Here is a 12224-nt window from a genome sequence, read left to right as displayed (position 1 = left end):
TCTAAGGAGGCGGGTCGGATTGGACGCCTGGTCATGTAAAGTGTCATGTGATGAGATGTTGCCGCTACGTCATTGGGGGCAGTCCAGTTACATCATGATCGTCCATAGTATGTTAATTGAAAAGTATAGGACTGTTACAGAAGCTGTTGAAGAGACATATGTGACGAAATGATCGGCGAAAATAAGGAGATTTCTAGAACTTGCTGAGAATTATATAAAGTCCCGATTTCTTGCGATTCGATATACCAGGTCTTCATTCGGCCCATACTCTATACACTATACACTATACCATATACCACAACTAATAATCATGCCCTTGTCTAGTGCGTCAAAGAACAACATTCAACGTGTAGCAGTCTTGCTCTCGTTCGGTCTGGCAGCCGTCACAACCTTCTATTACCTTTCTGGCCGAGGTATTGCTGGTGGCCATCAGAGCGAGGCCTTCCACAGAATCGAATATACGCCTTTCACACCATCCGTCTTTTTCGTTCTGCTCTACTGGGTGGCCATGTGTATTGGCCAGATTGCATTTTTGCATCAGTTCATTGCTGGAGTTACTGATGCACAAAAAGACGCATCACGAGCGGCAAATTTTCTGACATTGTTCAACGTGCTGCATTTCCTATGGCTGATCAGTCTTGCAAACCGTCATTTTTTCTCTGCTTTGGTCGTCATGACACTGAGTTTCTTGCTTACAGGGACTTTGTATTGGTCAAATCGCACACACAATCTTACGCCTGTCATGCGCTGGCTAACGATTCATTTGACAGCTGCTGCGATGCCGTTTGCTTGGTCACTGTTTGCCTTGTTTTGGACTGGTGCCATTGCCGCCCACTCGCATAACTTGTTTGGACGTTTGATTGCAAACATATTCATTTGGGCGCTCTATGTGATTCCGACGGCTTGTATGATCACTTTTGCAGATTGGGGCCTCGGCTTTGCAGAAGGCTTTCTCGTCTGGGGACTTTTTGTTGGTCAGATCTTGGTCAAGACCATTGCACTTCAGTGGATCTTTGCCGTCATTATTGCCTCTTTGCTTACCGTTCAGTCTGGTGTTGTTTTATTTTCCACAAGCTTTAAGGGTTTGATCGGACGTGAACGACATGAATTGAATGAGGAAACTCCATTGATTCATTAATTATTCATTAAATTATTCACTTCAGATGTATTATTCAATTATGTATTATTATCAAATCAATCAACTCCTAGCCATTCTATTATCCAATTCCATTACAACCGTAGCTCTGCTAAAGAGTCGGCCAGTTTCCACGTCCCATCAGGTTGCTGAACCAGTTTATGTTTAGGAATTCCCGACTTCGATTCCGATGTTGGTTCCAACTGAGGGATCCCCAATTGGTCTGGCTCTGATTCCGATATAATTTTCAAGTCGTCTGTCTGCTTGCTTGCCAGTGGAGACGCTGCCGCTCGACGAGTATCGTAGTTATACACTGGGGTACTTTTCCGATCCCTCAAAATGCGACGTGTATTTGGGGTGACAGAGCTTGACTTCGCAGGCGTCGACGTTGGCGTCGCAAATTTCTCTGGCTGAGGGGGTCGTAATGATCGCCCAAGTTTGATCGCTTGAACGACCCAAGATTGATTTTTCGCTGAAACAGTCTTGGGTGGTGCCCAACGAGCCTTACATCCTTTCTCAAGCTGCCGGATAACCGATGGAGTAGCGTACTCGTCGCGCCATTCGCATCCTTGAAGACCTAGTAAATGTGCCATGACACCGCTACAGAGTGCTGAATCTGAGTATCCGCCTTCCAAAAGACTAATGACTCTGCCATCACATTGCTCGCGCGCAAGTGCGACGCAATCTTTGGTAAATTGCGCATAGAATGAGGTTGGCACATGCACACCATGTCGTTGCATGCCCTTATCTTCAAATTCAGATGCGTCAAATCCAGCAGAAATGAACACGGCAGCCTTGAACGGCACATTAGATTTTTTTGCCTCTATCCGCGCATTGTTGAGAAAACGTCGGGCTTGTCGGAATAAGTCAGAATACGTGGACTTGTATAACTCATCAAACTCTTGTGGGGTTGAGTACGGTTCCAGATGGATGTTCCATATACACATGTTGTGTGCCATCAGACGGATCGACGCGTCTTTGATCATTTCTGCAGTTGCGTATCCAACTTCAGTAGGGAATGAGTTGACGTCATGTAGTGAAAAATATCCGATCTTGGGATTGGGAATTTCGGCATTCGGGTTAGTCTCTGTAGAAGTCTCTGAAGCTGGCTTTGAATAAAAATCTTCGTCCTGTTCCTCCAAACCTGATAGTTTCCAACAGATATCCTGGCTTCCATCGCCATGATGCAAATCAAAGTCAAGGATCACCGCATGCGTAAGTCCATGTTTCGCCGCTGCATACTGAATCCCGATATGAACGTTATTCAAGAGACAAAATCCAGACGGGGTACAAGGGTGTGAATGATGACCTATAGTGTTAGGAATAATTCTTTAAGAAAAGCAAGAAAACAATAAAGACTTACCAGGGGGGCGAATACAGATAAAGCATCTATTTTCCGACTCAGGATCAGCATCGAAAACTCGATCAATACCGGTCTCAATGGCTCCTACAACACCTTCGAGCGCGGAAATCGTACCTGGTCCGAGATAAATATCACCTGAATTCCAAGTTTCTGGGACCTCCAACTCAAGTTTGTCCAGTTTCGCTGCTGAAGCTTCACACAAAGTCCTAAGCGTAGTAGGCCAGTTTGCACCGTGAACTCGCTTAACATGTTCAGCTGAAGCCAAGTCAACGGATTTCGAAGACGAGTCGAGTACAAAGTTGTTTTCAGCGCCGGCGAGAGTCAACGCTGCACTAATTCCTAGTGCGGTGGCATTCAATCGTTGAGGCCGTTCTACGATTGATGCTAGATATCGTTTCGCAACCCATTGCCGAGAAAATACATGTAGATAGGACAGTGGCGAAAGCAGAACAAGTGTTTTATCAGATACTAACTTCGGCAGGTCGCTCTGGGGAAGTTGGTCGATAGATAGACCTGACATTGAGTCGACCAAGTCGTCCGGTTCAGGAATCGACTTCCATAGATGTGCATCGCGTAAAGTTCGCTGGATACGCTCGATATCGGAATCTGAAATTGGCACAGATGCAAGTTCATCGAGTGCTTGCTCGAGAAAAGCATCCTCAGTATCTGAAGCTGTGGTGTTGCCTGGTTGGTCGAGTAGTCCTGTGAATGTAAATGCTGGGAATGGACGGTGTTGAAAATCCTGGGTGTCCTTTATTCCCTGCGTATTCGGCTCATTGTCCAAAATCCTGTCTGGGACCAGATCATTCGAAGTAGACATCTTGTTACCACTTCACAAACGCGCCGCTCAGTTGTGATCGACCTTCCAAACTTAAATCCTTCAGGTGTGGTCGCTCAAAGATCACAAATATTGCTAAACTAATAATTTTGAATGCAAAACAAACTTCTTCAAATCGAGTGACGCGTCTTTCGGACAATTTTCTTGAAATTACTGTGAACGCGTTCGTGTTTGTTGTCCCTTTTCTGGCTTCTCGGTATTCCACCGGATCATCACGATGTCCCAATGCTTACATTACGAGCCGTTTGTGTCAATTGCCCGATCAGTCCATCGGTAAACAAGTTTTGTTGGAAACGAATGTCGTAGATTGAATGTATGTAGTTCAGCAATGTCGAGTTATTCGGGAACATTACACAATTATGCACCTCGATTGGTCGCATTCGAGTTCCCTTCAACCAGTAGCATCCCCCATGGAAACAAGCTGTTGTTTGTCGGTGGCCTAGGTGACGGCCTACTCACTGTTCCGTATGTATCTAATCTTGCAGTTTCACTTGATCGTGTCGGATGGTCGGTCGTGCAATTGCTCTTATCTTCGTCGTATACTGGTTGGGGAGCTGGATCGCTTGCTCGTGACACTACAGAGATCGAGAAGGCGATAGTCTACTTCCGACGTCGCGATCCGAAGGCAAAAATCGTGCTGATGGGCCATTCAACAGGAAGTCAGGACACAATCTCATACTTGAGCCGTCATCAGCCCTCAACCGAGTTCGGAAGCCTTGACGGCGGGATATTACAGGCTCCAGTGTCTGATCGTGAGGCGATGCAAGTTTTATTCCCTGACCAGGCGGCCGAGATGTGTGAATTTGCTGCATCGTGGGAAACAATGGACCGTTCATTTGATTTTCTACCAAAGCGCTATTCGGACGCATTTTTTGGTACACCAATTACAGCTTACCGCTGGCTTTCTCTCGCCCGAAAAGGTGGCGATGACGATTATTTTTCTTCAGATATAGATCATAAAGAGCTGCTTACTACTTTTGGAATCGTTCGCGCTCCCATCTGCGTCTTAATCTCCGGGTCAGATGAGTTTATGCCATCTGAGCTAGATAAGCAGGATTTGCTCCGACGCTGGCAAAACGCTACCAATCCGACTCTTTGGTCTTCCTGCTCAGCTGTTATTCAAGGTGCAACACATAATCTAGGTGAAACCTCTAAGCCTGGTGCCCAAGACGAAGTCATTGCCAAAGTAGCTCGGTTTCTATCTACCTTATAGGATCTTCTAAAAATTAAATTTTTTATAATCTATGCTGAATGTAGCTCTGGAAACGGGAACTTCATCTTGTATGCCTCCACCATGTATGAAGGGGTGTCCAGAGCCTTCTGGGCTGCTTCTCCGACGTCATGCAGTTCTTCTGCCGGCTTAAAATAAAACTGCGGTGCGTACGCTTGGTAGTGACTTGACTCCATTGCTCTCTTTTGGGCCTCGTTATAGTCGAACTTAGGCTCCTCCTTCTTCGAAAATAAAGGCGGACCTTGCCCAAATCCAGCAGGTATTGTGGTAGCTTTAAAAATATCCTCCGTTCCTTGAGATTCTTGAGATTTTTGTTTTTGCGAATCTTGAGATTCTTCTACCGACTTACTTGTAGGAATCTCGGATTGGCGTTCTGGGTTGTGAACAGGATCAGGAGACATAACCATGCTTTCACGTAATTGAGAAGACTTGGCAGGTTTGAATTGAGTGAATGGACTGTTAATTTGCGACTTAACTGGGGTCGAGGTTATTGGCGTGGTAGGAGCTGCAACTGTAGTAGAAACGGCGGATGTTGTAGGTACTGAGGGAGCCGATTGAGTAGCCAAATCTTTGGCCTCAGTAATTTTCATTTCTGATTTTTCTGGGTCGACAGATCTGGCCGAATTAGCACCTGCTGGCGAAGTTGCAGCAATGGCCTTATCAAATGCCGACGCAGACTTTTTCTCTTCCTCAGGCATGGTCCGTTCGATCTCTTCAATGATCCTGCGCCGCTTTTTTTGCATGGCTGGCGTCGTTCCAATCAAAGACTGCTTCCGAGCAGCACGACGACTAGGCGATAATCCAAGGGTATGAGAAGAAGCATACGGGTTTGCAAATGGCCGCACAGCTGGATCTCCAATTCTTTCGCGATCGGCTTTGATTGTTTGAGCAACTTCAGAAGATGACCCAACAGGACTGATCATTGAAAGCAATGCACTAGCTGTCTGTGATAAAGGTTTTGGGGTGCCATCTAAGTCAGATCCAGAAGGGCTAGTTAGATGCTTATCAGTGGCTTGTAGAGGAGAAGGTGCAGGGAATACGGGCGGGGCTGATAAATCAATAGCAGTTTTAACCAGCCGCGGCTTGAACGGACTAGAGCTTGATGGTAAATCGAGATTTCGAGGCCGAGTGAGAGAAGGCGTTGCAGCACGACGGCGCTGAGGAGACATGACGGGATTATATCGAGGAGCTCGAACAGTCTGTGAATGGACGACGCGTCGGGCACGAACGGGAGTCGTAAACGATGGTGCAGATGGGTAGAGCTGCTCTGTAATAGATGGGGCGGTGACGGGTTCGTCGATTGGCTCTAACACCTTTGTTGGCGTATCCTTTACGGGATCAGCACTTCCCAAGGTATTCTGTTCAACTTGAGCCTGTCTCATCAGCGCGAGGACACCTTCCATTTCGATCTCGGACAAAGGCGCGTCTCCCTTTGCTCTAAAAAACTCAGCGAGCTTTTCACTAGGTGACGAAACTTGTGGAGAAGTGCGCGCCATTGCCGGAGTTTTGATAACTGGTGTGAATGTGAATGGTTTCAGCTGGCTAGGCATATTGGATTGGCTTTCGATCGACGCAGGTTTCGGGGAAAATAGACCCGAGTCAGGCTGCTTTTCGCCAACGTCAGTCGCTCGAGACTCTTTACTTGGACTCGTCCATCGTGGCGTGAACATCGAAATCACTTTCGAAAAGATGCTTCCAGGCGTCTTAACTGGCGATCCCTCATTATCAAGAGCTCTTCGAACTGGCGTCGACGGCACATCTCTTTTTGGTCTCGAATATGGACCCGGTCGAAAGCCGGAGTAGGACTGTTTTGCTGATTTTCGGTCCATTTAGATGAATTTGTATTGTTGTACACTGTATTGCAGTGACTTGCTCTCTTAACTGTACATTGAAAGTCGTTCATCTCCGTGTAAGTAAACAAAATTCTCGGTTCCAGACCCTTATTTCTGATAGACAATATATTATGTAAGTCAGAATGCGAATGATTAAGTAATAGAGATAATTGTTCAACTTATATATGTTAACAGCACAGTTTCAATATCTATTTTGGCGGTCAGATGTGACCAAAAATTACATAACTTTGTAAATATCTACTGAGGCATGATTATATAGTATTATAAATAAGCAATAAGTACCATGTGGTATAACCTAATCGTATCTGATTCTGCAATTCTTAAATTTGCAAAACATTGCACTAATCGAGTAAACCAAGAACTTCATTAAACATAAGTCCAGCTCCGAGAGAAGTCTAAATTTCTATACATCTTTATTCTCTATAATGACCCGAGTTCTCCCGAATTCGCCAGCCTGAGGCTTCCGATTCCCCACACTCGATCCCGGCATCAAGGGATTCCAGATTGTGGGGAGATCAGGGATAACAGGACAACAGGAAACAGAGTTCCGATTGCGACAGATCCTGTCTCAGCGTAGAATAGCATTATACTACATCAATGGTTAAAAGATCAGTACGGCATGCAATATGCCGAACCGAAGTCCGGTCGCATTTCGGTCTACCGCATACGGGATCTATTCGGCTCGGCCAGCAGATCTCAGCAGTAGATATTAAACATCGGACATCAGACGCCAAATATCGGACACCAAAAGCATGTCGACTCGACTCCAAGACTTCACAGGCTTAAACAAAAGAATTCATGTATTATATTCACTACTACCCCTCCAACATCCGTGAACTAGTAGCCCACATCCCGACAGAGTCCTACTCTTTCGCAATAATACAGATCAAATCCGATCCGTCTACCGAATCACCCTCTCTCACGGACATCTCGGTCACTTTACCACTAGTCTGCGCAGAAATAACCATCTCCATCTTCATCGCGCTCAGAACGGCTACAGGGTCGCCCTTCTTCACAATACTGTTGTCCTTAACTCGTACTTCAATAATCACACCTGCCATCGGGGCTCCCACTTGTGCTGGGCTCGAAGCATCAGCTTTACGACGCGAAATACTCTCCACAGATGCGTTTTTGTCGTCCACAGTAACTTGACGAATTTCACCGTTCAGCTCGAAGAAAACCTCGCGCTGGCCCGTGGTCGTAGATAAAGGTCCAATTGCAAGCAGTTTGATGATCAAGGTCTTTCCCATCTCAATCTCAACACTGAACTCCTCGTTGATCGCCGGCCGCGTCAAAAAGTACCGCGTAGGTAAAACCGAAAGATCGCTGTACTGAGATCGGAACTTCCGGTAGGCTTCGTAAACCTTGGGATACATCACGTACGATGCAACATCTGTCTCCCGGATAGTACCCCCGTACTTTTCCTCTAGCATCTTGCGCACCGCAACAAAGTCCACTGGAGGGAGCGACTTGCCTGGACGTTCCGTCAATTTTTCCCGCTTGCCCTTCAACGCATTCGTACGTAAAGGCTCAGGGAACCCACCATACGGCTGGCCGATCATGCCCTGTAAGAAGTCGAGTACAGAGTCTGGGAAATCAAGCTCTCCCGCCCGTTCCTCCACATCCTTCGATGTCAATTTGTTTGAGACCATAAATTGTGCAAGATCGCCAACAACCTTTGATGTAGGTGTGACCTTAACTAAATCTCCGAGAAGCATATTGGCCTCCACATAAGCTCGCTTTGTCTCAGCCCATTGCTCTCCCAAACCAACTTGTTGCGCCTGGAATAAAAGATTCGTGAGCTGACCACCTGGAATCTCGTGCTGGTAAACTTCAGGATCTGGACCTTTAAGATCGGCCTCAAATACTGAATACAAAAGTCGCATCTGTGCCCAATACGAGTCGATCTCTCGAATATGGTCCTCGTTCAACCCAGTGTCAAGAGTGCCTTGTAATGTCGCAATCAACGCGCTGATAGATGGCTGACTCGTCATACCACTCATTGAATTGGTCGCAACATCAACCACATCCGCACCTGCTTCCGCAGCAGCCGCCATAGAAGCAACGCCTGTACCAGCCGAATCATGTGTATGGACATGGATCGGAATCTCAGGATACCTCTTTCTAACAGCACCAATCAAAATTGTAGCAGCTTGCGGCTTCATGGTGCCTGCCATATCCTTAATTCCAATAATATGGGTGCCCATCTTGACAATCTCATCAATCACATTCAAATAGTACTCAAGATTGTACTTCTTCTTAGGATTCAACATGTCTCCCGAGTAGCAAACAGTCGCCTCGACAATACCTCCGGCCTTGCGAGCTGCAGATACACCGACCTCAAGCTGCTCCAAATCGTTGAGCGCATCAAAAACTCGGAAAATATCAACGCCATTGTCCTTGGCCTGTTGGCAAAAATGGTCAATCGCGTTATCGGGAAGTGAAGAGTAAGCAACACCATTCGCTCCTCGCAGAAGCATCTGGAAGGGAATATTAGGTACAAGTTTGCGCATCTTGCGAAGACGATCCCAGGGATCCTCATACAAAAATCTCATAGCAACATCAAACGTAGCGCCTCCCCAGCACTCCAAAGCAAATGCGTTCGAGTAAGCATATGAAGTAGGAATTGCGACATTAAGTAAGTCAACTGTACGAACACGCGTAGCCAGCAATGACTGATGAGCATCTCGCCAGGTTGTGTCCATGATCAGCGCTCCCGTATGAGCGCGAACAGCCTTAGCAAAAGCTTCGGGGCCATCCTTGACAAAAATATTTCGCCATCCCACCTGGCAAGGAGTATTCATATTCATCACATTACCAGAAGCATCTTTCAAAATAGGGACCGTAGCTTCGGTCTTGAGTTTAGGCTCGCCAATTTGTCCTTTAATAGAACTTCCATTGACAGCAACATCGCCGAGGTAGGCAAGAAGCTTTTGAGCACGATTTTGAGAGACCATCATGTGGAACAACGATGGCGTATCATCAATGAAAGTAGTCCAGCAGTCGCCTTTAACAAACGTCTCATGTGTCAAAAGAGCAAGCAGAAACGGAATGTTCGTCTTGACACCACGAATACGAAATTCGATGAGCGCACGAATCATTTTTCTACGAGCAATCTCAAACGTCGCACCAGAACAGGTACACTTGACAAGCATGGAGTCATAAAATGGAGAAATAATCGAACCAGCAAATCCATTGCCACCATCGAGACGGACTCCATTGCCGCCAGATGACCGGTAGACTTCAATCTTACCGGTATCGGGCTGGAAATTCTTCGAAGGATCCTCAGTTGTGATACGGCATTGAATAGCAAAACCACGATACGTGATGCGGTCCTGAGTCAGACCAAGCTGGCTCAGAAGAGCACCAGCTGCAATCTGGATCTGAGCTGCAACAATATCGACACCTGTAATTTCTTCGGTGATAGTATGCTCTACCTGGATACGTGGGTTGATTTCAATGAAGTAGTGTCGGTTTTGATTATCGACCAGAAATTCAGCGGTACCAGCATTTCGATACTTGACCGACGATGCAAGCTTAACAGCATCTTTCAAAATAGAATCGCGAACTTCCTTAGGCAAGTCTTTGGCAGGAGCCATTTCGACAACTTTCTGATGACGTCGCTGCACCGAGCAGTCACGTTCAAAGAAATGAACAACATTACCCTCGGCGTCACCAAGGAGCTGCACTTCGATATGCTTAGGCTTGTCTAAAAATCGCTCAATGAACACAGTACCATTGCCAAAAGCAGACTTGGCCTCAGAGGAAGCACGCTCAAACGCATCTTTAATATCATCTCCTTCACGAACCACACGCATACCGCGGCCACCTCCGCCAAAGGCGGCCTTGATGATCACAGGATAGCCGTACTCCTTGACGAAATCGAGAGCATCTTTGACATCCTCGACAGGACCTGGAGTACCGGGAACCACCGGAACATTGTTCTCAATGGCAATTTTACGTGCAGAAACCTTGTCACCCAAAGCATCAATAACATGATGAGGAGGTCCGACCCATGCGATTCCGGCTTCTTCAACTTTGCGAGCAAACTCGGCATTCTCAGACAAAAAGCCGTAGCCAGGGTGGATCATCGAAACATTGTGATCTTTTGCGATCTTGATTATCTCGTCGATCTGAAGATATGACTGGACTGGTGTGTATTGGCCGCGCTTACCAATGACATATGCTTCATCGGCCTCTGGGTGACGATAAACTTGTTAGCACTCAAAGAGAACCAAAACTAGTGGGAAGATCAGCAGGCTAACATACTCTGTCTATGCATAGAAAGACGGTCTTCATAGGAGAAGATAGCCACAGTTTGCATGCTAAGTTCATGGGCGGTACGGAAGATGCGGATAGCTGGAAATGATGTTAGTCTGGCAGATAGAGGTGACGACACAGTCAGATCGGCAGATCAGGATGAACACATACGAATTTCTCCCCGATTGGCCACTAGAATTGGAGTTAGCAGAAATATTTAGATAAAACTCGAATTGAGCAGCGAGTTAGATTGGATCAAAAAATGCCTACCAAGAATTTTGTTCATAGGACCCAACACAGCAGTCTGTTCACGCATGCGCTGCATTGCTGCAAACGCTGTGTTATCTGACGCAGTGAGATACTCTACAGCACCAGACATGACGAATCAGCCAGCAAGACAACGAATTGGAAGAGCGAGAGGAAAATAAGCGAGAAACAGCGAGTCAGAAGGAAAGTCAGAAATTGCAGGAAACACGGCTAATCGTCGCGGTTTTATTATTTTTTTTCCCTGCCTTTTCCAGCGGTGATTTCCTCGCGAAACTCCAACAGCAGCGCTAGCACAGAGAACGACGTCGGCCGGCGAAGCGGCTTTTGCAGGGTTGCGGTTTGTGGGAGAATGAGTCGAACGCCAGTACCAGAGCCAGCCCTTATCCCACGCGGGTGATGTCGACTGTGTTCTGTCCGGACGCCGGACGTGGGCCGGGGGACTCTGACGCGGGCTTGATTTGGCAGATGATGTGGGCGAGCGGTGAATAGAGAGGGGGGGAGACAAGTGAGATGTCTGGATAGTGAAATAATCCCGGGACTGTTGTCCGAACTGCGATCCCGATATTTCTTTGAATCCGAACATAGACGGTTCAAATTGTTATAGCATTTCATAGAATTATCTGAATTGAATAGATAGCACATAACAGACAGTCCATTCAATATTACTTCTGTTCGTTGTTGACCAAGTCGAATTCACAATTCTCAATCAAGACGTGCGGCGGTACGTCATAGGCGTGCCCCACCACCTGGTCAAGCCAGTTATCCGCTTCCATTTCCAAGTCGATATAGACATTCTCGAGCATAGTTCCTGATCCTCGATAATTGTCGCACAACTTATCCAACATTTTTTTCCAACTGTCAATTCAGACTCATCTCTGATCGTGGTGCTTGTTCCTCCTCGCGATTCATGCCCCCACTAGTAGGCTGACAAGGCGAGTTTTCCCCACCTCCACCAGTTCCTCCACCAGTTCATCAAAATTTAGATGATTGGCAATTTGCACAAAGTGGAGCCATTACTTGTTTAACTGAATATATTTCAATTTTTGCGTTCAGTCGTTCTCTAACGATCTCTGTTGTGTTGGTGTGCTGCTCCATGACCACTTAGGGCTGCTCGTTCGAGCTTACTTAGCACCGCTCTGTATCGTCAGAAGCCCCGCTTGAGCCTTCTGCGGCGGATCAATGTAGAAAAAGTTTTCAGACTGCTCGTCAGATCGCGTGGCCTGGAATCAGTCAGCAGGCCAATTGCACGCTCGCAGCCAATTGGTTGTAATTGAAAG

General features: G+C 46.7%; 5 protein-coding genes across 5 annotated transcripts; 2 read left to right on the top strand and 3 right to left on the bottom strand.

Moving 5' to 3' along the window:
- The first annotated feature begins 128 nt into the window (after positions 1-128).
- Positions 129-1220, top strand: V1516DRAFT_679943 (uncharacterized protein). Its single transcript, XM_066923006.1, has one exon. It carries the CDS (start codon positions 311-313, stop codon positions 1136-1138), a length of 828 nt encoding a protein of 275 aa, XP_066775682.1. The 5' UTR covers positions 129-310; the 3' UTR covers positions 1139-1220.
- A 10-nt stretch (positions 1221-1230) lies between these two features.
- V1516DRAFT_696985 (histone deacetylase domain-containing protein) lies at positions 1231-3018 on the bottom strand (the record flags this gene model as incomplete). The annotated part of the gene is made up of 2 exons (XM_066924067.1): positions 1231-2444; positions 2499-3018. 2 exons carry the CDS (start codon positions 3016-3018, stop codon positions 1231-1233), a joined length of 1734 nt encoding a protein of 577 aa, XP_066775681.1.
- A 633-nt stretch (positions 3019-3651) lies between these two features.
- V1516DRAFT_679939 (uncharacterized protein) lies at positions 3652-4581 on the top strand. The gene has a single exon (XM_066923005.1). The coding sequence runs from the start codon at positions 3665-3667 to the stop codon at positions 4547-4549; it is 885 nt and encodes a 294-aa protein (XP_066775680.1). The 5' UTR covers positions 3652-3664; the 3' UTR covers positions 4550-4581.
- Positions 4579-6396, bottom strand: V1516DRAFT_628513 (uncharacterized protein; the record flags this gene model as incomplete). Its single annotated transcript, XM_066919846.1, has 2 exons — positions 4579-5159; positions 5199-6396. The coding sequence occupies 2 exons, from the start codon at positions 6394-6396 to the stop codon at positions 4579-4581; spliced, it is 1779 nt and encodes a 592-aa protein (XP_066775679.1).
- Positions 6397-7283: 887 nt separating this feature from the next.
- Positions 7284-11059, bottom strand: V1516DRAFT_627711 (carbamoyl-phosphate synthase L chain, ATP binding domain-containing protein; the record flags this gene model as incomplete). Its single annotated transcript, XM_066919808.1, has 4 exons — positions 7284-10618; positions 10690-10779; positions 10852-10872; positions 10951-11059. The coding sequence occupies 4 exons, from the start codon at positions 11057-11059 to the stop codon at positions 7284-7286; spliced, it is 3555 nt and encodes a 1184-aa protein (XP_066775678.1).
- Between the last annotated feature and the right edge of the window lie 1165 nt (positions 11060-12224).

The sequence above is a fragment of the Lipomyces oligophaga genome, assembly GCF_038497815.1.
Source record: "Lipomyces oligophaga strain CBS 7107 unplaced genomic scaffold V1516scaffold_7, whole genome shotgun sequence".
NCBI classification, from domain to species: domain Eukaryota; kingdom Fungi; phylum Ascomycota; class Lipomycetes; order Lipomycetales; family Lipomycetaceae; genus Lipomyces; species [Lipomyces] oligophaga.
Note: the sequence above shows the minus strand (reverse complement) of the source record. Positions and strands in the feature narration are given on the sequence as shown.